General features: G+C 45.2%; 2 protein-coding genes across 2 annotated transcripts in view; one reads left to right on the top strand and one right to left on the bottom strand.

The window, feature by feature from the left end:
• TMEM266 (transmembrane protein 266) overlaps nt 1-22,083 on the top strand; it is an 81,827-nt gene extending 59,744 nt beyond the window's left edge. Inside the window, exons 10-12 of the mRNA XM_059482585.1 lie at nt 3,635-3,821; nt 13,832-13,882; nt 21,076-22,083. Of these exons, the coding sequence (XP_059338568.1) occupies nt 3,635-3,821; nt 13,832-13,882; nt 21,076-21,635 (798 nt within the window). The 3' untranslated portion in view covers nt 21,636-22,083. The remainder of the gene's footprint in view (nt 1-3,634; nt 3,822-13,831; nt 13,883-21,075) is intronic.
• A 171-nt stretch (nt 22,084-22,254) lies between these two features.
• ETFA (electron transfer flavoprotein subunit alpha) overlaps nt 22,255-27,090 on the bottom strand; it is a 29,606-nt gene continuing 24,770 nt past the window's right edge. The window contains exons 10-12 of the mRNA XM_059482595.1: nt 26,599-26,664; nt 23,165-23,245; nt 22,255-22,352 (exon numbers count right to left, since the gene is read on the bottom strand). Of these exons, the coding sequence (XP_059338578.1) occupies nt 22,314-22,352; nt 23,165-23,245; nt 26,599-26,664 (186 nt within the window). The 3' untranslated portion in view covers nt 22,255-22,313. The remainder of the gene's footprint in view (nt 22,353-23,164; nt 23,246-26,598; nt 26,665-27,090) is intronic.

Consider the following 27,090-nt stretch of genomic DNA (forward strand, 5'->3'; position numbering starts at 1 on the left):
GCTAAACTAATGGAAATAAACATTGGATTGTATCCCAGTGGCAGATGAGTTTTAGGGCAGGGCATTCTGTACAGCCAGCACTAATAGAATTGAGCCAAGTTATTGCTCCTGCATTAGACACAAGTAAGCTTCTGGCTAAAATGTTCATTGATCTCTCAGAAACTATGTCAGTCCTACTCTGTTGTTAGACCATTAAAGGGGAGCACTCCATGATTCACTGCTAAGTCTCTTTTTGAGTCTTACATGTGTATTATAAAATATCAGCTAGGATGGGTGGCCCACTTAATAAAACCAGGCATGTGAAAGGAGATGTTATCTAGAGCTCCAGGTAGGTCTGTCAATTTACCTGCTTAGAAATAATCACCGAAGGCATCATTTGAGTGAGGAAGTGCTCACAAGTTATCTTCTACAGAAGAGCATTTCTTTGCTCACTGGCTCTCTTTGAGATTTGCAAGGTTCTTCCACAGAGCTGATACCTGTGAGTTAATTTAAGCAAATCAAAGCATATGTTGAAGTTTATATGCCTTTTTTTTTTGTCATCTGGTGATATGTACAGTGTGGTCCTGCCCTACAGGCTGAGGAGAGGATGGTGTACCTGAAGTACAGACCATGGTTTCCTCAATCCAGGTGTCTGCTCAGATCACTACATCAGCTCCTACTGCAAATAGAAATTCGACATGTTACCTTGGCCCAGAATTTTACCTTAAAAAGACTGTTATACATACCTCCTAATGATTTATTTTAGCTGCTCTAGACTGCCTGAATCTCAGAGCAATCTCATTAGCTCTTGTACACATTAGAACTGCCTGAGGTCAGTGTGCAATATAATCTCCAGTAGATAGAAGTACCCACAGCCTAATTTGCTCGTGCAGCCTCTCGCTGCATTTCACCTGTGAGGAACACACCCTTAGACTTAACCTTTGGCTTAGGGGCTGACACTGGATTCCAGCACCCGCAGGATCCTGGGATAATGCTTAGGAAGCAATTTCTACCCAACCAATCCTCTCTGTAGATTCCTTATGAACAAAAACTGTTTCTTGTCTGTGACAGAGTCCATCAGTACCTGGATTCGTGTCTGTAACAGGGTGGCACTGGCACTCAGATTTGGTATCTGTGACAGGGTGACACCAGTGCCCAGTTCAGTGCCTGGGACCAGCAGTGCCTCAGTCCGGTGGCTGTGACAGGGTGACACTGGAGCCCAGTTCAGTCCCTGTACCCGCTGTGTCCCTGTCCCGTGCCCGCTGTGCCCGCGGTTGGTGGCGCGGCTGCAGTTCCCGCTGCCCTCGGCAGGTGGCAGCAGCGCCGCGCGGCGGGCCCGGGGCCGGAGTCGAGCGCGGCCCTCACGGACTGGGCCCGGAACCGCTGCCGGCCGTGCGGGCTGAGGGCTGGCAGAAACCTGGCAATACCCTGGCAATAACCTGCAAAAACCTGGCAGTAACCTGGTAATACCCTGGCAAAAGCTTGTGCTCTTCGGAAATGCTGATTCTGTCCCAGGAGCTGTGAGTGTGCAGGAGGCCTCTGAGCTCTCCCCGTTTCTCCTTCACTCCTGTACAACGCAGCGATGCATTCAGGTTCTGATTGCTACAATGCTCAGCAAACCTTTGTAAATGCTGAAGCTCCTTAAATTGGATCTGATGCAGACATTTATTGAGCTGACTTTTAGCTAGTTCTGTCTGTCTGTGTTAAAAAACACCTGCCAGATTTTCTGTCTTGCATGAAAAAAGGAAATCGTTCCATACCTCTAGGCCAGAATTAAGCATTTCAATTTACAGTTATTTATTTTTCTGACACATGTGAATGTTTTTGGAGGGTGAAATGTAGAAAAACAGAAATTATGTTTCAGTTAGACAACATGAAAAAAATCTCAGATTTCTTTTTTGGCTAATTTGTTTGAGTGCATTTTTTCCCTTAAATCAAAGGAGTGTCGGAAAGGGTATCTTTCTCTCTTTAGAGGTGGAATGTAAAGGTATTTCTTGTGATTCCTTTTTTTTTTCAAGTCAAGGATAAAACCTGAAATTCCCTATGTTCATACTGGCACGAGCACCTTGAGTGTCAGGACGCTTCAGGCTGGCTGGGAACAGAGTTAGCAGAGCCAGTTCTTCCCAGCAATAGGTTAGCACAATAACAAGAATCTGCCATGGAGGCTTCATTGCAGGAAATCAGGGAGCAGGGCAGTGTTTTGACATTTGCTGATTCCACCTGACTCCTGACTGCCACTGCCAGAAGAGCTTTGATTAAAAGCAGTGAGCACTTGCAGCCAGCTGTTTGCAGCTGGATTGCAGATGGAGGAAAAGCTGTGTGCTTTGTTAGAGCCCTGGATTAGCTGCTTTAATGGGATCTGGAAAACTTGAGCTGCCCTTTGGCTTTCTAGATTTGAGTCTTGCAATAGCCTTCCAGTTAGTGCAGTTCCTTCCCAGCTGCTCTGGAAAGCAGATAGTGTCCAGGTGTGGCAAACTGGAATCCCTTTTCCTTTTCTGAATCTGTGGAAATTCTGTCTGGTTTCCCCTCCCCAGTGTTTGCACCACGTCTGACTGCAGGGAACAAATAGAGTGTGGTGATGGCTTCCAAAATCTGCCAGTGAAGCAGATCTGAGTCACATCTGAGGGTGAGGCACAGCCAGGTGCACTCAGCCAGGGCTGTTCCACAGCAACTTTTCAGCATGGAGGTGCCAATTCCATGTGTGCTGTGGGCATGGAGTGGCACTGCCATGTCCTCCTGCTCTGCTGGGGCTCTGCAGGCCCTGAGCCAGGGGAGGCTCAGCAATGCCACATTGGAGTGTTTGCCTCTTACTCACCTCATTTGTGTTTCCCTCTCCAACTCTAGAATTAGACATGACTTGGTCACTGCTGTACTACTGATTTTATAGAGTTACCCTTGCAGCCCCACAGCTGTGCTGTTTGGCACAGGGAGTTCCCTGCTTATAAAAGGGTTTAAAGAGTTTCTGCAGCCTCTCCAAAAAAACTGTTTTCCTTCTTGCATTGTAGAAGATACTGTCTATCAGAAACGAAATCTGCTGTATCTACCCTCAGTCAGATTGTACCTGGTGGCTTCTTGTTTTCAGGGGTCTGCTTTATAATACCAGTCATGAGCAAATCCCCTTGTGGCTGTAGAAGTTCTTTAATATGTTCAAGAGGAATGGCCAGAAAAGTGGTGACCTTCCCCAGGGTTTTCTGCACACTGCTGAGTACAGAAGATTTCAAGTCAGAAGAGGACTGTAAGAAGAGGACTGTAGTATTCTCCTCTCCATTGGAGGCCTCATTACAAAGTCTGGTTAGGCATATTTGTCATGAACCTAATTCCCTAAATGCCTGTTAAAAGTGGTCTCTTGCTATAAAGGTTACATGAGGTTTGCAGTAAGAATTGTTTAAATTGTCCAAAATTACCTTCGGGACACAGCTGTGCAAAACAGAGGAGCAGCATGAGGCAGTCAATGTCTTTAGATGTGTGAGCAATGGTCCAGCTCACCTGGGCTCTGGGAGAGCAGCACCAGCTTGGACTCATGTCCTGGCTCACCCCACTGTGTGTTTTCCCAGACCTGCAGTGTTCAGGGATGAGTAACAGGTCCCCAGCTGTAGCAATTCAACTCTGGCTGTGCTCACATGACATCGGTTTGTGGTGTTGTTTTTTCCTCTAGTTTGAAATCAGGCAGCTGAGGGCCCACCTTGCTCAGCAGGACCTGGACCTGGCTGCAGAGAGAGAGGCTGCCCTGCAGGTGCCCCACGTGCTGAACAAGCAGAGCAGCAAGAGGTACAAGGTGGTGGCCACCGAAGACTCGGACGACGAAGGCACCGAGAACATCTCTGAGCTGCGACCTGCACAAGGTGAGAGCACAGCTGGTCCTGCACACGGGATCCCACTGAACTCCTTCACTCCTGCAGGGATTCATTGCTGCATCTGCTCCCAAGTGGCAGGAGCTGTTGTATTTGGGAGCAGGTTCTAAACAGAGCCAAAGCAATGGCTACAATTTACCTTCCCAGTGTCCTCATGGTCACATCCATCAAACACTGCAGAAGCAGCAGCCAAATGGAAGTTGGCCAAGGGATAATCACTCACAGGTAAAAGCAAGGATATTGGGAAGAACATTGAAAAACAGTTTTAGTATTTGGCCACTTGCATTTCTGTGGTTTGGAGAGGACTCCAAACCTCCTGCATCAGCTGTGGGGCTTGCCTTGCCTGGAGGCTGTGCTCTCCCCATGCCCTAAAGCTGCCAGTGTTGGGCAGGGCAGCACTGGTGCCAGGCAAGGAGGGAAGGGCAGTGTGGGCGTCCTGCTTGCATGTGTGAGTGCCACGTGGCCATGGTGAGGAGCACTCTGCTGGGCAGCTCTGTGCCTCAGGGATAACAACACTTACATCTGCTTGGATCACATTGTATTATGTAAGTGCTGGACGTGATTTTTTTTTTCTGGAAAAGACAAAGCTCCTTTCCTGTGATTCACCAGCCCCTTCCAGTGGAGTGCAGAATGTCTCCTGCTTTAATGTAATATTCCAGAGGAGGCAACACTTTCTGCCTTTGTGCTGTGTTAGTATTCCTGGGGCATCTTAGCTTAATTATTGTGGATCTGTTGGAATACAGAGTTTGCACAGTATCTTTATGTTGGTCAAACTCCTTAGAATTCAAGGCACAGATACTTTAAAAGCTGTTAGACACTTTCAAATTATAATCCTTTCCTTTCTCTACAGAGTAGTGAAAGCATGTAGAAAATTGGTTTGGTTTTTTCCACTTTAAAATATCTAAGCACTAACTACAGTAAAGCCATTAATTATTCCTGATATGAAATTGTATTTAAAAGCAGTCAGTTGAGCAGACTGACCCCTAAAATGCATTTCCCTCTTTTTTGTAGTATTTCAGAGGTTTCCCCAGTGGACAGATTATAATTTATGCATGTGTTCCTTGCGGGTTACGTTTGGAACTGAAGAGTGTTGTGCACACTGTAAGGAGGCTTGCTGAAATTTTAGTGCTGTGGAGGTTGGTTTAAAATTCTTCTGTTCAAGGTATTCCCTCCAACATCCAGGTTAACAGAATTACTAATTATTTATAGCTTCCTGTAAAATGCTGCCCACACTTGCAACAAAGTAGAACACCCAATCTTCAGGATTGATTTCTGCACTTAGGTTACATGATTAGAGGGATTTGTGTTTTTCACTGATAAAAAAGACATTGAGCAAATAAGAAAACATGGGTTGCTTCACTTATTGGGTCAGGTGCAGTTACGTTATATTTAAACATTTATAGTGAATTTGCAGAACAAATTTCTAATTCCGGGAGATCATCTAAAAGTACTAGAGGTAAAGTTTGTTGTGCACTGTATTATATTTGCATACAAAGTCTTTGTAGGTGCCTTGAGTGCATGTTTTCAGAGCCTAAATTAGGGTGACAGTATTTGAACAAGTATTTTCTGTGGAATGAGGCAGGAGCTGGACAGGAGAAATTCCCTGTGTTCTGCACCAGTCTGTGGTAGTCTGATATCCCTTGGGACCCAAGTCAGAGTGCCTGAGACACCCCAGAGCAGCAGTGGTGTCAGTGTGCACAGCCCAGGGCACAGGCAGTCCAGGCAGAGGATTTCACACAGCATTTCCAGGATTGTTTTGCAGTGCTGGCTCTGTGTAACTTGGGAATCTCAGCTCACAGCTGGAGAAGGCAGTGAGGATCCTGGGCCAGCCCTGCCTCATTGTTCTCCCTCCCCACCTCGACTGGGGCTTTCTTCTCCAGCTCTCTGGCACCAGCTTTTATTCCCAGTGATGAGCTGGCAGTGGCTGCAGCAGCTTCCACCATCCTCCCTTTGCCATGCTGGCAGTATCTGCTCATTCTGCACCTCCTGAGCAGTGCAGGTGTCAGCCAGAGCTGCCTGTGCTGTGCCAGGGGGCAGCAGGGCATGGCTGAGGTGCCTCCATGTCCTCTGGGTGGGATCTCCCATCTCCCCAGCTGCTGGGGCATGTGAAATGTCAGAGATGTGGCTGTGCAGAGCACAGGCAGACAAGACAACTCCTGTATTCTCCTGCAGTCACACTGGCTGTGCTGCCTTCAGGGCTTCCCACACCCCTTGCTCTGCCTGGAACTTCAGCCACCAATGTTTTAACCTTTGGGTCAAGGGTTACATTTTGCAAGTTACCCTGTGTGTCAGACCACGTTTTCTCTAAGCTGTGTTTTTCATCCTCAAAGATTCCAGAGTGAGGACTGCAGCTAATCATCCTGAGTGCCCCTTGGCACTTGTGAGCTCTGGAACATGCCTGCCATGGCCTCTTGCACTGCTAGGGAGAGGAGAAATGAGGGACCAGGTCACCTCAGTGTGGAGAGGGAGGCAGCAGTTCAAAGCCACCATTCAGATGTTTGGCACAACACGCTCTGATGTGCTGTTCTTTTATGCTCTGGCAGAACATTAGCCCTGCATACAGCACCTGAGGCTGGGGGATGGAATGGAATGCCTGTGTTTTTGCCAAATGAAACTTTGTCAGCCTTCAAAAAAATCACTGTCTTCAGAGAGCTCTGAATTCTGCCAAACCAGCGAGCTTGAGTTGGCTAGAGAACATACTGCATGAGAAAATGGGATATTCCATCCCAAGCTAATCTGATTTCCCCCATCTATATTGAACAATGGAAACATTCAGTGCAGAATTCTTCACCATGAAGGGCTGATGGAATAAGAAAGCATTGAGACTTTTTACTCATTTCCCTACCTGGAAGTTTTATGGGACAGTGCATAAGTTAAAGCTCCTCAGGGGCAGCTGTAGCTTGTCTCTGGTATTTACACAGGATTTTGTGCAACCATTTACTACAGCATTCAGTAAAGTAAGTCAGGTAACCCCAGTATCACATGGTACGTGCAGCACCTCTGCAGATTTGTGTGAGGATACACAGTGACTGCACCAGGGGAGCTCTGTGTGTGCTGGCTGATTTGGCAGTTTTCAATTCCATGTTTTCACCCAGATTTCCTGCAGCTGATGTCCTGCTCTTTGTATTAAAGTGCCTTAATTGCAGGTACGAGACTGGGAGAAGCAAGAGCTCTGGTCAGATGGACAATGGTCTCTGAAGGAGTTCCTTAACTCCCCAGCTTACATTTCATGCCTCCTCCTGGAGGCCAGTCCTGTGCTGATTCTGGGAACCATGAGCTAGGTGCTGCCTCCCACTTCTGTCTCCACAGGGCAGTTCACCAAGAGACCTCCTTACACAGTGGGAACAACACTGTGGAAAATGTATGGATATATGGTATTTCCTAATTAATATGGTAAAGAAGCAGGAATATCTTTCACCTTTAATTTACTTTGAATTGAGGTTTCCATTCTCTTGCCAAGAATTTTATCTCCAGACCAGACAAATGTGAAGGCTGAAAGAGCTTTCAGCCTGCAGGTCAAAGGGGACCAATATCAACAGCAGGAAACAAACAGAGCCCAGAGAAGGGCAGGGCTGGAGGAGCTGCAAACCCAGGGCAGAGCTCTGACATTTGCTGCACTCTCAGAGCACTTCAGCTCTGTTTGTGAAGAGCTTGGGCTGAAAGCTGCTGCCTGTGAGTGCACAGCAGCATCACTAATGATGTTCAGGAGCATTGTGGTCAGCCTTGCTCTGAGAGCAGGGAAATACCCTGAGTGCTCCTTTCTTCTTCCCAGAGATGGTTGCCATTTCACATAATGGCAAATACCATCCTATCTATTAATCTCTAAATTATAAAGGAAGTTCTAAATTATAAGGGAGTTCTTAGCCCATACAGTATGTAACTGGTCATGGTGAGAATAACAGCTAATGTTTTCTTGTGTTACACAAATCATTTTTAGTGTTTGGTATACAAAGTTCCAGGCTTCAGGGAATGCCAGGTTCACAGTGCCCCCTCTAGCCATTAATACTTCCTTCCAAAATTTATTATTCTTTAATCTCTCCCATAACATATGAATTAGAGTCCCTAGTGGAAATTCCTCATTTTCCTGCATATATCATTTCAGTTTTTGAAATCCTACAGTGCTGCCGTATTGTAAGATTAATATACCACCCTTCTGTTCCTCTGAGCAAGAACCGGAACTTCACATGGCCAGAAACCTTTTTTTAACTGTTCTGAGTCAAATTTCCATTTTTATGGGGTTAGCAGTAAGTCTTTTGCTTTGGGGGAATGCTGCAATTTATGATCATGCTTTAAAGAAAAGTAAAGCTTGCCCTCCCCATAGGTACCCACTGTTTTGTAAGTGAAGAAAGTAGGAGATTGGGAGGAGAGCATGAAAACTTTTGGAGCTTCAGAGGGCTTCCCTTAACATTATTCATAAGCTGTGTGAGAAGGCAAAGCAGGGCACTGGGAAGGATTTTGTCAGTTGTTCCTTGCAAGGCAGTCTGTGCTGGTTGGATGCTTTAAACTCTAAGCCAGTTCCTTTGGTGATCATCTGTTAGTGCTCTAAAAGAACCCTGTTAGTGCAAAACAATAGATAAAGAATAGTTTATGGTTATTTTCAAATGCTGAAATGTATCTACTTTGAAGTCTACTCCTGGAAGTGGAGTACCTAAGTGCACACCACTTCAGCTTGACTTGTCTCTAGGTGCCTCTCCCAGGCTTTGTGGTTCTCTGTGCACTGACCAGCCAGGCAGGAATCAAAGGAATGAAACCTTAAGCAACACTTAGAGAAATGTGTGTGCAGTTAGTGGAGTCAGGCTCTTGTATTTCACAGTCACAAATGGGTGGGGTAGGAACTGCTCACTCCCAGAAGGGGTGAGCCCACAGTCACGGCTGTGGGGCTGAAGTTGTCTCTCATCATTACTGTGAAGAGGTGTGAAGACATTGCTGACAGGTAGAGGAGCACAGAGCTGGAATGCTTTCCACTGTCCAAGCATGCAGCCTCTCAGAAGGATCCCTTTCATGAGCAGATGGTGCTCCCCTGCAGCAGTGATTGCTCTGCCCTCTGCTGCCCTGCCAGACGCCTGCCTTCTCAAGTGTCACAAGTCTTCTCCTAATTCTCAGATTACAGTTATTTGTTGCCAGTTGATCACAGTTTGTTCTTGAATACTTTTGCTTATTTTTTTCTTATCTTGATGATTGTTTTGGTGGCAGCCATATTCTGCCTTAGCTTTGTATTTTAGACTCAGCCAATGTTGCTGTTTCACAGAGCCAAACCCAGGTTCCTCTGAGTTGCTTCAGGCTGACTGTACTGACCAGCTCACATGTGGCTCTGCTGGTCCATACTCAGGGAACAAGGTTGAGAAGGGCACTGAGAGTCCCCCAGACAATGCTGTGCCCCCCTGACACAGAGCTGTGCTGCATCCCAGCCCTGCTCCAGCCAGCTCACAGTGCTCTTGCTGCATCATCTGCTCAAGTGAGGCCCAAAGCCCCCATTTGTTGTCAGGATTCTGGGTTTGTGTCCCAGCAGCATCTGCTGATCATGGAGCCTGTTGCATACCCCAGGTTTCCTTCTGCACAATGACTTTCACCACAGAATGATTTCTTACTTAGAACCAGGCTGAAGCTGTTGCTCTGTTTTCTCTGCAAGCTGAGTTTACAGTTGCTCTCAAGATGGAATATCCATGTGCCCAGGCATCCATCCAGCCTCTGCAGGGACTGGATGTGTGTGTGAATTGAGCAGTGGTGTGACTACTGCAGCTTGCAGTAATGTAGCAATCTGTCTTCAAACCAAAGGCAGGGGAAGTCTCCTGCAAAGTGCCAGCTGGCTGCTCTTGGTTCCTGTTGAAACAGATGAAAGATCTGTTTCTTTAGAAACCTCCTAGTAAAGACTTTTCTGGGAGGAAGTTGGGGTGAGACATTACTCTGAGGACTCACTTCCTCAGTGGGAGGCTGCACAACAGAAAAAAGAACCTTCCACTTCAGAAAATTCAGCTTGGGGAGACAGAAGCAGTGCAACCAATGGCAATAAAAATATTAAATAAAATACTCTAATCATTAAATATTTCAAAATAAAAACCCCTTTTTAAGGCCTTTTCTTGTATGCAGGGGAGTTGCAGTTCACTCATGAAGGCATTGATGAAACAATTAAAGATCACTGTTGAGGCATTATAGAACTGAAAGAGCTCTGCCTTGGGTGGAATGTCATTTATATATTTCACCAAATTTATGAGGTTTTTATGGGGCCGAGAGAGAGAGATTGCAATGTTGTCTTTTGGGTCAGATGAGATTATATGGCACTGTACTCTAAGTAGTTTATTACTCCCTGAGCCATTGCAGTGTGTGTTTGGTGTCCTACAGGAAAAGAACAAGCAGATAACTTGGAAACCTTCATCAGACAAAATCCAGTGCTTGTCAGACAGATCCTGACTGAGAGCCACACGTTTTTTCAATAACTGGGGTTTGGGCAGCAGGCAGAGCTGGGACTGCATTGCAGTGAGCAGCCTTGCAGGGGGGCTGGTTACAGTGCAGGCTGGGTTTGTGAGATGGGGCAGAGTCTGAGCAGCCTTCCAGTCAGACATTCCCTCCTGGGGGTGGGATTCTGCTGTTGGAGTCAGCCCCACTGCCCCTCTGTGGTCTCTGCGGCCTCCCCCTTGGAGCTGTCAGCCCACACTGCTTGAGCAAACTCTGCTGTGGCTGCAAAGAACAGCCTGTTCTGCTCCTTCCTTCCTTCCTTCCCTGCTCTGCTCCTTCCTTCCCCTGTTCTGCTCCTTCCTTCCTTCCCTGCTCTGCTCCTTCCTTCCCCTGTTCTGCTCCTTCCTTGCCCTGCTCTGCTCCTTCCTTCCCTGCTCTGCAGAACTCCCAGCTGAATCCCTCCCCAGGCTCTCACGGCCTCCATGCTCCCCCCCTGCAGGGAGGGTTGTAGAGAAATCCTTGTTCACCACAGGTTTTCACATGGGCAAGAGCTGCCACTCTCCTCCTTCTCAGCTCACACCTTTTGGAAGTTCATCACTAAATTTCCTGTCATCCACATTTCCTTGGGGCCATTTGTTAAGGGTGGATGTGGCACAGAGGGACATGGCTTAGTGGCAGTGTTACTGGTTGGCTCAAAGGGCTTTTCCAACAGAAGAGTTTCTGTGGTTCCTGCTGGTACATGTAGCAAGAGGATCCCAGTCACCATCCACTGACATTTTCCTAAGATTGCCATTTTCATGGGAATTAGGATGGGAATGCTTTTCCTTTCTGCTTACTGTAATTTTTTTAGTTTGCTGTAAATACCATTTGGGTATCTGTATAGCTAAAGATGCAAGGTCTATCTACTGGAAAAGGAAGTGTAGGTAACATTTCTGTGTATTGGAGGAGATGGATTTATTTCTAGGAAAGGAGAAAAATTAAATCTGGATCCTGAAAATTCCGAGGTGGTAGAAACAAAATAATAATAATAAAAAAATAATAAGTGCTCAGGCCCCTGTGTAAAAGCTGGTCTTCCCTGCTTGCTCCTACAAACTCCCTGCGTGCCACCAGCTGATCCTGATCCCATGGGAGCCCCACTCCAAGCAGGGACTTCATCTGGGACTCCCCACAATCCCTTCAGCAGTGTTCTGTGGTGCTGGACACAACTGTGGCTTTGGGGGTACATTTTATAAGCACAGATGGGTGCTTTTAGTTGGGTATTTGTTGCATTATTTTGAACTCCTTTTTTCAGCAATGTAGAATATAATGGAAAGTAACTGGAATTGTTCATAACCTTCAATGCCCAAAGCAGCTGAGACTCCCATATGACTCAGATGAGTTTGTTAATTGTCAGATGGCTTTAATGTAATGATTCAGAAACTTAATCTGTTGTTGAAATATTTATTCTGCTGCTGTTATTCCATTACTCTTTATTGGTGTTTATTGTAAGAAACTACTTAAGGTTGAATATATGTATTTTATCTTTACATACACATGCACACATGGATATATCTATACATATATTTTTAATTTATAGCTAAATAGATCAGCAGTGGTGAGCAACAACATTAATAAAGCCATCACAGAATAACATTAAAGTAGACAGATGGGAGTTCCCCAGTCTTGTGTGCCAGTGGTCACACACAGAGCCAGGCCAGGCCAGAGAGAGCAGGGGCAGGGCATTTCTGGAGCCCCTCTCCAGGTGTTTGGCAGTGCCCACTGCTCCATACAGAGCAGCCTGGCTCTGTTAGCTTGGCCTGGACACAGCTGCTTGTTTGGGAGCAGTGCCCTGGTACATTCTGTCAGCTGAGTGTGCAGTCCCAAGGAAGCCTTGGTTTGAGCATTGTCTTTGAGACACAAAAGCAGGTGAGTGACTTCTCCATGCGTTTCCTCCCTTTGATGCAAAGTGTCTTGGCTTTTGGAGAGGCTGTACTGGGAGCACCCAGGCCCCTGTTGGTGGCTTTTGTCAGGTGCCGGGGGGGTGATCCTCATCCTGCCAAAGTGCTGTGCTGTTTTCCTTTGTCTGCTTAGAATTGGACTCCAAGATGCTGAAAGTGCCCTGCCAGAAGTGCAGCTCCAGAGGCATTCTCTGAACCAGAACCTTTGTCTGTAGCTGGCAGATTTGGTGGCACTGAGAGTATCAATTATGCACGACTGAAATGAAGTGTATTTTAGTAGCAGATAGCTGAAAAGCCTTGCAATGTACTCCTAATTCAATGGCATTGCCCTGAGCTACTCTGAGGCCTCTTTTTTAAACTCAGACATTAGCACAAAGCACACCTCTGACTGCAGGCATTTAAAGATCAACAAGGGCCGAAAAAGCTTTTAAGATCCAATGAAACCAGGAAAACAACGACATTTCCTTTCAGTGTCAGGTTAGATTGCCTTCTTATGAGTGCAGCTATTTCAGGTACAGAGTGCTTGGTGGTTTGGGTCTTGTTGTGTGAGGAGAGTGTTCCCCAGAAAACATCTGTTTCTTTCACCTGCAAACCGCAATGTGCTGTGATGAGGCAGGACTGTAGCCACAGGGACCCAGGGGGACGAAGGAAATCTGGCTCAAAGGGATGAGCACGGCTTTCTGAAACATGGTATCAAAAAGAGCACTTAAAAGGAGAGAGTGCTTTTAGAGCACAGATACACCACAAATTGGGCAGGTCAGGTTGCCTGGAAGCCTGAGTTCTCTGGGCCTGCTGATACTGTTTCTTAGCAGCACTGTTTGCCTTCGCTCAGAACAAGAGAACTTTATGGTTTTTTCCACAATGGTAAAATGTCCTGCTTTTCCATAAGATAACAGTAAATCCCCCTGTCATCTATAGCATCTAAAATCTGTACATGCAATAGAGCTGCTGCTTTCCATTCTGTGGTCACATCTTCATTTTTAACTCGCTGTTGAAGTTCAGGTGTAGCTCTCATGCATGTACTACAGGTTTAGTATTACACCCTTGATTAGTAAAACTATTTATAGCAGGTTTTAAGCCAACAGATCGTGTAATGCTAATATTATGCTGTAAACTTATATGCATGTGTTTTATGCACCAAAATAACTCTTCATTCATTCAAAATGGAAAAGAAGTGACATTATCTTAGAAGGTAGGGAATTACACATTGAAATCATACATGGTGCCTCCCTTTCTCCTGTGGGGAAGGAGATGACTTGGGGATGTCAGTGTGCAGCAGCAATGGCTCTGTCTGTGCTGGTGCCCTTGGTTCAGCCTGTCAGGATAAATCCAGGTTCATCTGTGTGCTCTGGCTGACCAGGGAGAGGCCAGAGTTGTGTTTGTCTGCACAGAGCGAGGGGAATGGCCAGCCCTGTGTCAGCCTCTGGAAAGATCACAGAGTGCCTCATTCCCAGGCTGGTGCTGCAGAGGACTGTGACAAAGGATAATCCACTCCCTGTGCTGGCTGTAGCCACAGCGTGGATGGGGTGTGATGCACACAGGCCTTGTGGCCTAAAAATCCAGAGCAAGTGGCTCTGGGCACGCAGGGAGAAGAAAGCTTTCCGTGGGGTGGGATTCAGCCATGTAAATGAAATAAATGCTCTTCTAAGGGCTGCTTTTCTGTTCTTTCAGAGGATGACATGAACAATTACATCAGTCGATACTACAACGAGCCCAGCAGTGGTGAGTGTTGCTCACAAACACAAACGTGAGAGGTTTGTTTGCATTGCCTTGTGTGCTGTGAACCAGGTAAGACTGGGCAGTGCTGTAGATCTGTCCTGGAAATGAAACCCACCACAGGGCCTTCTGCTTTGGTCCATGGAAGTGTGTGCCAACAGTCATGCAAGGCCCCAAGTTTGCTCTTGGAAACTTGTGTATGTAACTCAGGATAGTTCAGAGATCTGGCAGGGGTTAATTCCCTGTAGCTGGGCTGTCCAGCTTACAGAGCACTTCAAATGGATCTGAGGATGAACGGTAGGGACAAAATAAATGAAGAGAAAAGAAGTGGGGAGACAGCTTAGCCCAGCACCACGCTGGGAACCTTTCAGAAAGGTTAAACTGAATGGTGGGAAACCTCAGCAGCTGGGCCTGACCCGAGGGCAGCCTTCAAATGGATGTTCCTGGCAGGAGTCCTGCTGGCAGGGGGGTTCCTGCCGTGCTGGGGGCTCTGCACAGCCCTGCTGGGCAGAATGGGGGCCTCTGCCCATGCTGGGGGCTCTGCAATGCCCCAGCCCTGCCCAGCCGGGGCTGGCCGTGCTCTGGCTGCCAGCCCAGCAGGGCAGGGGAGCTGAGGAAGGCAGGCTCTGACAGGTGGGGGTGTGCACACCCCCCCTTATCAATATAACATTTTGTATATATATTAAAAATGTGTGTGTGCTTAAATATAATGTGTTATAACTGTATATCTCCACATACATACCTCCATATATATATACAGGGTTAGAGGAAAGAAAACTAAGTGTGTGTGCCTGCATATGCATGTAGATAGAATATACACAAGGTATGTGTATATATATATATACATATATATGCATTTATGTGTGTATATATACATAAGTAGAATGTATTACATACTTTATATGTAGTATGCATACACAGTGAAATATATGTGTATATATAGATATATTTCTCTATATAAGGATATGCCTAGTATATATATAATGTATGTGTATGTATATAAATCTATACTGTATTCTGTATATCCATATATATAGATATACATATCTGTATACACACACAAACCCAGATACAGATACATGGATAAAGATGTAAGTAAACATACACTTGTTTGTACATGTATATATGTAATATATCATATATGTCTCTCCAAAGATACACACATCCCCATATGGGTATTATGTAAGCAGATTTATACACATATAAAGGTGTTTTTGATTTTGTGTCTACATATAGGTAGAGCTTTATCTAAATATAAAGACGTGGGAAAGACTGTATCTCTGTACATATTGAGATATTTTATTAGAATGCATATATTAAATGTAGAAGGGAGTGTGAGAGGAGAGATGGTCAGAATATATGTGTATATACTATAGAAACGTGTATATATTACAGGGATCACAGGGATGAAAATATCTCTCTGTATAATGTATTATATATCTTTAATCCTGTATATAAACGAAAATAGATTCATATGGAACTGAGGCTACATAAATACTAACCAGAAGGGAGTGTGAGTGTCTGGTTGTAAGCCCAGCTGGCATTCAGTGGGATCCAGGCAGGCTGGAGGGGGAAGCTCCTGAACACTCCCAGCACTCAGTGGGGCCAAGGGGAAGCCTGGCCCTGTCCCCGGGCACTCCCCAGCACGAGCCCCGGCCGGGGATCGAGAGCCGCTCTGCCCCGGCCGGGGATCGAGAGCCGCTCTGAGGAAAAGACCTGGAGCTGCCTGCCCCGCTCTGCCCCACCTGCACAGCCGGCCCCATCAGCATCAGCATCAGCAGGACGTGGAGCTGCTGCAGCGAGTCCGAGGAGGCCCCGGAGCTGCCCTGGGCCAGGATGGCAGCGCTGCGGGGACGAGGCCCTGGCACAGCCCCGTGGCAGTGCCCAGGGCCGGGCTGAGCACCCCGGGATGGTGAAGGTGTCCCTGCCATGGCAGGGGTGGCACTAGGTGGGCTAGAACCACCAACCCAAACCATTCGGTGACTCTATGAGCACAAGGATATTGTATTGAGTATCTACACTGTGTCATTGGGCAGACAGATGTGCTTGCTGAGGATGGCTTCTGTGTATGTTCATCAATCAGGATATGTGCATATGGCTGCAGTATCGTCACGTGTATTTAAAGATCTGTAAAGGCATTTGTACAGGTTTGTGTCTGTAGATTTATGTTTTATATGCATCACATTTATATGCGTGTGCATATAGAGCTGTAATGTACGGTGTATCTGTAGCCACATGCATAGATGGAGAGCTGTGTGCTTGGATGTGACTGTGTAGTCTGTATATACATACATGTAGTCTGTACACAGTCCTTATAAAGATACTTCCAGTGTGGCATACATGTATGTCTATCCCATATATATGGGGATAGACACATATTTATAGATGTGTAAGAGAAACTGTATATTCCAATTTTATATATCTTAGGCCTTATAAATCAAGGGAGTGTGAATGGCTATATACATGTATTTTTAATATGTATCATATGTATGACATAAATATGGATCTATCTCTGTATCATGTATATATATTATATTATTAATTATATCCCCATATATATAAATACCCCACATAGACACAAATGGGAAAAATTGTCTATATATTTTATTTTAAAACATAATTATATATATTTTAGAATGGTGTATAAGACTGTCTGCATATACATCTCTTTTTAATCTATTTTATGCATGTTATGTGTATATCTTACATATAAAAAATATATACTTGTTTTTCTATAATTATATAATCACATGGAATTTTATATAGAGGCTTATCCTATATCTGTATAAATGTATAGAAGCTATTTATGCATATATATGCAGACAGATAGAAAGACAGGTAAAGATCTGTGTACTACTTTAGTATTTTGTATATGTATAAATACAAGTAAAGATACATATATACATACAGGGAGAGATACATGTGGGGTAGGCATGTGAGAGCCTGTTTAAATATGTATATGGTTTATACATTAGAAAGGACATTAGTGTGTATATAGAGACATATGTATTATATATAGAATATGTGTACATATGTAGATATATTATGAAGGGGAAACATAGAGAAACATGCATAGAGATAATTCCCTCTAAAAATATGGATGTCTACATATAAAGCTATGTATATGGGTATATAAAGTCTGTACATATGTATGTGTGAGAGAGAAAGCCTATGAATCCATAGACACATGAATTATATAGAGAGCTATTTAAAAAACGTACACACATGCATATAGAGGTATGAAGTATTGATTTTATTTGTGTCTATCCCTCTACGCACATCCCCAAGCTCTACAGGACTATATAAAAAGATGTATGAATCTATACATAGGTCTAGGATATGTAAAAAGGGAAAGGTGTGAGGGACCATGTCTGTGAATATACATACATAATGTGTGTTCACATATAGCAATGATGTATTTCATATTTGTATCCCTGTATATATACATTCCACATATGCATATATATGAGGCTGTGTGTATGTCAGCATTACAGATATATACACTGTATCCTATGTATGGGGCAGATACACACATATATTCCTCCATCTCTGTGGATAAATGAATATGTAAATTTGGGGGGGGACATCCTGTATATACCTATGTATTTTATTTTTTGTGTGTGTGTGTGTGTACAGAGAGATAGGTACACAGGTGTACGGTAATGTTTATAGATGTATATACCCCAATATACACTGAGAGACATTAAAAGGGGGAGGCAATATAATTTTACATGTACAATATGTATCATTGGTGTTATGTATAATGTACTATATATGTATATCCTTATAGCTGCAGTCGCTGTGTATGTGCACACAAATTTATAGGTGTGTATATGTGTGTGTGTATGTACATATACTGACATATGTGAGGATTTGTGTTCTATTTAAGGAAAGCAGAGGGAGTATTGTGTGTTCCATGTACCAAAAGTCCATATGACTGTATGCTATATTTTACAGGGGACTCTTCATCCATGTACACATTGCCTCTATGATTGTGTACAAGACCCTCTGTGTGTGTGCCTTATATATATATTAAAAAGGTATATACAGACATATCCTATTTATTTACAGATGTGTGTGTATATATACACAGGTCTCTTGATATTAACCCCCATTATACAAATAGCAATAAAGATATATCTAAGTTCCCAAGTAAAGTTACAATGTATTTTTAATACATATTTGTATATAAATGCATGCATCTTATAAATAAATATACACACATAGAGAGGTGGGATCTTTGTTATTTAGTAATAAATAATGATATATATTTAAGGGGTAAGTTATGTATTAGAATGTGTGTGTGTGTGTGTGTGTGTGTGTGTGTATACATACGTGTGTGTAAAATATTCTTTATGGAGCTCATGTATGCACATATTGCCCATATCTGTAAGGAAACATCTAAGGATTATGTGTATAAAAAAGGGAGAGGGGGAGACAGACTGCATGTGTGCAGCTGTGTGTCCTACAGAACATGTATGTGCATGTATGTACAGGTGTACAGCACTGTTAGTGTTTGTGGATTTCCCTGTGTATCCCTGAATTCCTATGTCACTCTCTAACAAGGTGTGTCTGTACCCACATCTCACTGGCTGTGGGTAACATCTATCACATGTAACATGTGTGTCTGGGTGTGCAGGTGTGGCTGCAGTGCATGTCCTGATCTATACATTGTCCTTGTATGTGCACACAGTGACAAGTCTGTGCATTGCTACACAGGCTGTGCAGCTGCCCACAACAACTGGATGGAGTTAAAGAGGGCTACATAGTGCATCTATAAAATGGCTGCATAGACGTAGGAATGATGCATTGTTATGGGGGGGACCATGCACTACAGTGTGTGTGCATCTATATGCAGTTTATTATATATTATGTATTTTATATTGTATATTATACACACACACACTCCCCACATCTGTATGGAGAAGTCTATGCAGGTATAGGTTATACAGATTTAACATGGGGCAGGCATATCTATGTAGGTGCAGATTGTATTATACATAGATATATATGCCTATGTATACATCCCATAATAAATTTTGCTATTAAAGGGTGTTTCTATATAATTTAAAACATGTATAAAGACTGGAGGTGTCATGTAGAGCTATATACATGTGTTATATGTATATATTATTTGATACACGTTTGATATATATTCCTGTATATACATTCCAGATTTATATATACACACCATAAGACATAAATAGTCATACACAAAGGTAAGTATACATGTGTGTAATTGTATACATTCTATTTAAAGTGTAACAATTGCATTTTCAAAGGAGAACAACAACTGTCCTATAGGTAGTACATATATATGGTTTTATATATATCTCTGCTTAAGCATACACACCCAGACACACGGCTATGTATGTAGAAAATGTACATATATGTGTGTATAGGTCTAATGTATTACATATGGGTCTTTTATATATATATATATATATATATATACACACATATATATACACATACATACACACACACACATATATATATGTTTGTATATATATATATATATATATATATATATATATATATATATGTATGTATGTATGTGTACAGATGTAGCTCTTCCCCATATCTGTATGCTTTAAAGATTAGGTATGTATAAAATTAAGTGGGTGAGACTGTGTAGATACACCTATGTGTTATATATGGGTGTGTCTGCACATGTGTAGAGAGAGGCATGTATTATTATATATTGATATGTATCGCCAGAGCCCCATAACTTACTTGGAAGGCCGTTAAAAGGTACGTGTGTGTATATATATTCACATAGATGTACATATCAAAAGACTAAAAGGGGGAAGGAGTGTTCATGTATAGGTAAAATGTATTCTGTATGTCTCTTTAACTGTGTTCCCCAGCCATACACACACAGTGAGAAATCTATGTATTTATATTTAAAGGTAAGTATACTTGTGAGTGAAAGCACAGGTGTTTTCTATTTATAGATAATTCTATGTATTTAAAGGGAAGGCATGTATTATTAGTCTATATATTATATGTATATGCAGTGTATTATATATCTCTATATAGTCTAAAGATATAAATAAAAAAATATATCAATAAAATATGTCCATGAAGTTCTGGCATAGTCTGCCCAGCGAGGTGGTGGAGTCACCATCCCTGGATGTGGCCCTGGGTGCCAGGGTTTAGTTGAGATGATTGAGCTGAGTGGACTCCATGATCTTGAAGGTCTCTCCCAGCCTGGTGATTCTGTGATAAACAGCTATGTAACTACAGAGATAGGGTCCTCTACAGGTATCATCTCCTACATATAGATCTAGCCAATAAATATATATACAGAGAAGTATGTACACATTTCTGTAGAAAGGTAGAGGGGCTGTATACATTTTATTTAGTGGTAGACAGCTGTCTGCCTTGCAAGGGGGCACTGTATCTTGTGTGTGTATAACAGAAGGTCTGTATACAATGAATTCCATATGGGGCTCATAGAGATATAATTCCTCATCTCTGTATCTAAAGGCCATGTGTATATAAAATAGGGTAGAGATAGCCTCCATCTCTGCACCTGTGTATTGTATGTAATAAATGTGTATGTTCATGTATGTATGTACCTGTACATGCAGGTATGTGGCATTAGGGATGGCTGTGTATCCCTGCCTGTACAGCCCTAGCATAGATACAGGAGATACATAAAAGGCATGTGTGCATCATTTAAAGACTGGCTTAAGAGAGGAGGGCTGTTGATGTGTAGGTATAAATGTGTGTGTATCTGTATATCCATGTGGGCACACACCCACATACAGAAAAATGAGTACAATTTGGGGGAGGGAGGGGTGGGGGAGTTGCACGCTGTGCAGCAGTAGCTGCTAATTCCAGGAATTTAAGGGAGGTACCTATTGCCTGTCCATGTACACAGGAGGCAAAATGGATGTAGATGCAGTTTCTTATGCACATGTACATACGAGCTATATGACTAAAGCTCTAGGGGTTGGTCTATATACACGCACAGATCTAGGCATACAGTGTATCTCTATAAACAAACAGAAAAGGGCTGCCTTGCTGAGTATCTGTATATAATACATACACATGTATGGCTCAGGGGGTCTGTGTGCTATGTGGGTGTGTCGGATGGCTCTGTGCCCATCCCTGTAGGTACAGAGCGTTGCACATGGCATTGCTCTCGCTCTCTGTACCCTCTCAGCCACCTCTGTGCTCTGTCCCTGCAGACAGCGGAGTCCCCGATGCCGCCATCTGCGTGGTGACCACGGCCGCCATAGACGTGCACCGGCCCAACATCTCGTCAGAGCTGTTCACGGTGGAGGTGCCGCTGCGCCTGGGCAGCACGGGCACCTCGGCCAGCCTCACGTCGGGCAGCGCCTCCCGCTCCACGGCCAGCTCGGGCACGCGGGGCTGCAGCGAGAGCAGCCCAACCCTGGGCTCGTCCCCGGACTGCAGCGCGGTCTGCGAGGAGCCCCGGGCCCCGCTGGCGCCCGCCCGGCAGCGCGCGGTGCAGGAGCTGCTCTCGTCCCTGTCGGAGGAGGCGTGCCTGGCGCAGAAGGGGCTGGATCCCGTCAACCTGAAGCTGCCCAGCCCGGCCGGCTCGGTGGGGGCCAGCCCCGACCTGGGCCACCGGCTCAGTGTCTACAACCGCAGGAACCAGGAGAGCCTTGATGTCTTCCAGCTCAAGCCGCTCCTCGACTGCCCCCAGGGTGCCCCAACGATCGAGGAGAAGTACGGGGCGCTGGGGCCCCCAGAGCCACGGCTGGGCAGGGTTCCCGAGGCATAGGACGCGCCTGGGCCATGGGGACTCCTGCAGGGACACGCTCACCACGCTGGCCATGAGGCTGCCGCAGCTGAGGTGGCGGTGCTGAAGACACCTGTGGCATCTGCTGCAATGGCCACCAGCCTAGGGTGAGGCCAGCATCGCCTCTGCTCCCCTGTGGCTGTGGCACATGACCTATCTGCCCTGCCACCAGCTCTGGGCCAGCTGGGACCTACAGTGGCCATCTGGGAACAGTGGACCCTCCAGCACTCTTAGGGCAGTATGGACCCACAGGGCCTGGAGGGACAAACAGACTGTGCCGGGAACACCGTGGAACTTCCACCGGTCCAGGGCCAGCACGAGCCCCATGGTGCCAGGGGCAGGACAGAGCTGCTGGACAGCTTGGGCCCAGCCTGACCCTGCCCAGGGGCTGAGCGTGACTGGGAGGGGTGTGGAGATGGGAATAAACACTGACAAACCCATGCAGCCTCCTGCCTTGTGGTGCTCTTGCCTTCTTCTCTTACCTGCTTTCCCTGTCTTGCTTTCTTCCAGCCCACCACTCCATGTGCCATGCAACTGACCACCAAAAAAACCCCAACACAAAAAACAACCATCCCAGCACCGCAGTGACCGACCCCACCTCTTTCCAGTAAAATCCTTTATTTGCCCTTACTCCACAGTGCCAGGTCCCGTCACCAGCACTCACTTCTTCTTCAGGAGCTTCGTCATCTCCGGCACCGCCTGCAAACACCAGTGCCAGGGTAGTGCACGTTCCCCTCTGACCCCCACAGAGTGACCCTGTGCAGTTCCCAGCCCTGCACTTACACTGCCCACCCTCCCACCCAGCACAGCACTCCAGGCTCACAGCACTCCCCACTTCTCTCCTGCTGAATAAAGCCTCTTAATTATTTAAGAGAGCTACATTTCCATTAGGTGGAAATAATGCATTCGTACAAAATTTATTAAGGAAATTGTCTACATGGTGTTTCTTCAGAATGTGACTTTGTCTCAGGCTCACAAAGAGGCCCGTGCTCACCACGGAGCCAGTGGGCATCATTTCAGGAATGGCATTAAGTGCTGGCAGAGTTTCTGCCCATGCCTCCACAGAGCCACTCCCGCCACACACACGTGTGGCCACACACAGGCACTGGGACAGGGCTGGCTCAGAGCTCCAGAGGGAACTGCAAGCTCCTCCTGGGCATCAGCCTGTGAGGCAGCAAGCCCAGGCAGAAATAATCACACCTCCTGCCAACTCTCTACTTCCAAACTTTATGAAGCTTAAAAATACATGCAAGCACCTCTGTGTGGTCATTTCCAAAGTGGTTCAACCTCAGGAAACCAGAACTGAGGGAACTGAGGCTGGCTGGCTGTGACACCCCCCCAACACAACCTACTTTCAGGGTTTTGCTTTTAAGCATGCAAATCATGACATCAGAAAGCAAATCTTTAAACAACAACACCCTCACACAGACATGGTTAACACTCATTGGATTATATTATGTAAGCCCCTGTCAGCTCTCCCAAAGTTACCCTTACATGAAATTTAGCCTCACCTGAAATAAATCTGCTACCAGTCCATAGTCTGCCACTTGGAAAATTGGAGCTTCTGGATCCTTGTTAATAGCAACAATGGTCTGCAAGCAAAGTTAAAGCACCATATGAATCTAGATATTGATCATCCTCTGGGGCTGGATTACAGGGCCAGGTCTTAGCCAGGAAATGGGCTGTATTCTCTCCAAGCCCCCAGAAGCAGAACATTTATCTGGGCATTTAATATTTTTCCATCTCAAAAACAAGTACCTCCTTCCCTCCACATACACCACAATCCCCCTGAAAAAAACCCCCACACATCCATCCTTCCCTGCTCATCATACACATCTCTTCTATCCTTCCCTGTAGAAAAGCCTAGAAAAAACATTTACTACAGAGGATTATCTGCACATTCTAAGCTGCACCACTGCAGAACTAACCTGGAGGCAGCAGTTACAACAAGCACAATACAGCCCTGCCCAAAGGTCTCTGTACTTACAATGGGACAGCATTTAGTTTGTCACACAGTAGAAAACAGCACAACAAATCCCCACACAATGATCCAGAAAACGTCTTGGTTTAAACCCTGCCCTACACTGAATCATCCTAACTGCCTGTGACAGCTCCCAGCAAGATCAGCATGGCTGGGTGTCCCCATCAAAACCTGCAACAGGCTGGGAGCACTCTGCAGAGTAAGGGAAAGGAACCCTGAAGCAAAGGCAGCAGCTCCCAGAAGGAGCCTTGCACCAAGCAGGGGCCTGGAGCACAGACTGGGGCAGTGCCAGAGGGACAATGGCTGGGGACAGCTGTGACCCCACAGGCAGCTGAGGCCCTGACTGTCACACCCAGGGAACCACAACTCCCTGCTCTGTTCTACTCCCTCCACTGAAAATCCAACAGAATTATTGGCATGGGAAGCAGGGGCCTAGCGGCACTAACTCAAAGAGAAACGTTTACAAACCCTGTGGTTTTAGGCCCCCAGCAATGTCATTTCTTGGCCATTTGTCCCCTGAGAGTCCCTGCAGAGGACCCCACCACAAATGCAAGTGGGCAGTGCCCAGAGCACTGCCCTGCCCTCTGGCCAAGGACGTGCAAGTGCTGCAGCAATGCTGCCCTTGAAATCTTCTCCCCAGAGCTCTCCTCCTTTACAGTTTTACTGTAGTTACCCCTCTTTGCAAATGCAAGGCTCCCAGACAAGCTGCAGTGCAGGGAGCAAATCCAGGCTGTGATCCCTGAGAAAAGCCTTTCTCTGACCCTTCTGAGGCCCTGCCATTCCTTGCAGAACCATCCACAGGGGCTGATGCTGAAGCCCAGCCAAGGCCAGCACCACAGGGGCTGCCAGCTCTGTCCTTACCACAAAAATCATTAACAAATTGCTTGCAAAACTGTCTGAAGTTTCGGTTTGGCAGCTTAGTCCTTCCTCTGCCTCCTCTAGCTGAAGTAACTTCAGTAAGATTTGGGTCCCTACCTGATTGCTAACTCAGGTGAGCAGCAAAAGCACCACCCTGCTCACAACAGAACTTTGTGAGTTAAATCTCTGAGTAAGAAAAGATAGGGAAACTCTCACGAGGGAATTAGAAATAAGGAAAGCAACAATTCTTCACGTCTCCTCAAAAGCTGCATTTTCTACCTTGCTGTAAAAGAACAAATAAATTATACATCTCACTTGGTAGAAAGCATCTGACTGCTTTGGAAAACATATCCTGAAGTGTGCAAGTTCACAATGCCAGATAATTCAGAGTGCTGAGGGAAGACAGGGGACGCTCCAGAGAGCTCCCTTGGCTGTAGAATTCTTTGTTTGGGAAAACTGGATCTTCTCCATAACTACCCCACCTAAATGTCTAGCTGAAAGGAAGACAGAACACATTCCAAATACCAGTAACTGAATCTGAATTTTACAACAGACACATTAGCTTACGCTAAAAAGCTCAGATATGGGAGAAGTTGAAGGGTTAAATAAGCATCTCATATCAACAAATTTCATCTGTCATTATTTGTTATAGCAGAATACCTCAAAATATCAAACACACCTTTGGAAAAGCCCTAAAAGCAGAGGTTTTGCTGTTACAGTACAGGTGAATATCACTGCTCAGTGTTGTTGTAACAAAGGAAATTCTGGATTTTCAAGTCAGAGGTTCCCAGTGCTGCTGGCAGTCTGAACTGGGCTAAGGTAGCAGATGAACACAGAGGGTCACATCAAGTCTATGCAGCTTCCAACAGGCAGGGGCTGCTGCTCAGCCCACCTGCCCGTGTCCTCACTCAGCCAGGGGCACAGCTGGAGCCTGAACTGCTGCAAACAAAGCTCCAGACAAAGCTCCAGACAAAGCCACCTGTGGCCCAGCAGTGTCACAGGAGCCCAGGTGGCCGTGGCAGCTGTGCTGTGTGTCCAGTGCTGTGCCTGGACTCTCCCTCTGCTGCACTGCAAGCAGGAATATGGCAGAAGCTGTGGCAGTGCTGTTCACCAGAGCCCTTGGGAATACCCTGCCACAATTCCCACTTCTCAAGAGACACCTTCACCTCTGCCCATCACACACCCTTAACATCTTGAATTTTGGTTGGTTTTTCTCCACTGCGTCAGCTAATGCTAACACCACTCATGTCCCTGCTTTTAGAAAGCTTATCATTTCCCCCCCCAGAATATTTATATAATACATGAGAAATAAAAATGGTAAGAAAGCAGAGATCATCCTTCCACACAGGCTGGTTTTGAGGACAATTACCAGTCACAAACTCACTGGTCTGTTGCTGGTTAAATACAAAAAACTACCTGAAAAGTTTTGAAACCCTCTTCCTTAGCTTTATAAACTATTCAAAACTGTGGCTTGGTTAAGGTCATTCTCTGAAAATAGAAAAAAAAAAAAACACATAGCCTTTCTAAAAAATTACTGAGGGAGGCAGGACCTCCAGTTTTTGATGTCTGCCATTTGATAGTATCAATCAGGTAACTCTGCTCCTCTTTTCAAACACTGCACTGTGGGCCAAACTGGCAATTCCAATTTTGGATTATTTGCTCTGGCAGCTAATGAGTTAAACCTTTTAAAGTTTTACTGCCATTTTATTGCAGGTTTCCATTTGAATGGCTAAATGCAGGAATGTCAGAGACATCTTTTACTTTATGGAATAGTAAGTTCATAATTCAAATTGTGCATTGTTATGCATGAATTAATATGTCATAGTCTGGAATTAAGGCAAATGGAACTATTGTATAGAATTCAGGCATTTGTGCTTTGGGTGAGTTTTTTTAAACAAAGTCAATTAGCTGCTTCCACTGATCACTGTGGGTTGTAGTGCAAAGGTTTTGCTGCTGCACGAGATGTTTTGCCACAGTAGCATTTTGTCAAAGAGTGTTTTAAAGCAGCAGGAATACCAAAACCATCTAAAGCACTGATGTAAAAGCAAGGGAGTCAGCTCACTTCCCTCCTCAAAAATCTCTTCTAGTACATCCACCTTCACATACCTTGCTGTCTTTCATTCCAGCCAAGTGTTGGATTGCTCCAGATATTCCCACAGCAATGTAAAGTTCCTGAGAAAAAACAAGAGACAGACATATTTCAGCTCCATACCACAGTCTCACTAAGTTCTCACAAACCTTAATCAAATCAATTACATGCAGCAGTTTTTACATTACAGTAGTTTCCAGTACTAAAGGCAGCTGATGGTTGGTTCCCTTCCCCACCTGGGCATGCAATGTGACTGCAAAAGGAGAATCCCAAAGGAGCACAGATAGATTAGGGAAAAAAAATAAACAAAGTCTGCATCAAAAACATCCACCATGCTCAGCTAAAGACCAGGGCAATCCATGTTCTCCACCACCCTGGAGATTCCCAGTGCAAATATTAGGGAAGAGAACCTACAGATGGGTAATGCAGCTGCCTGAAGAGCAAAGCAGGGCTCTTCAAAGCCCCTCAGAGCCTTTACCTCAGACAGAATGCTCAAAGGTGAAACGAGG

The sequence above is a fragment of the Ammospiza nelsoni genome, chromosome 14 (genome assembly GCF_027579445.1).
Source record: "Ammospiza nelsoni isolate bAmmNel1 chromosome 14, bAmmNel1.pri, whole genome shotgun sequence".
Classification (NCBI taxonomy): Eukaryota; Metazoa; Chordata; class Aves; order Passeriformes; family Passerellidae; genus Ammospiza; species Ammospiza nelsoni.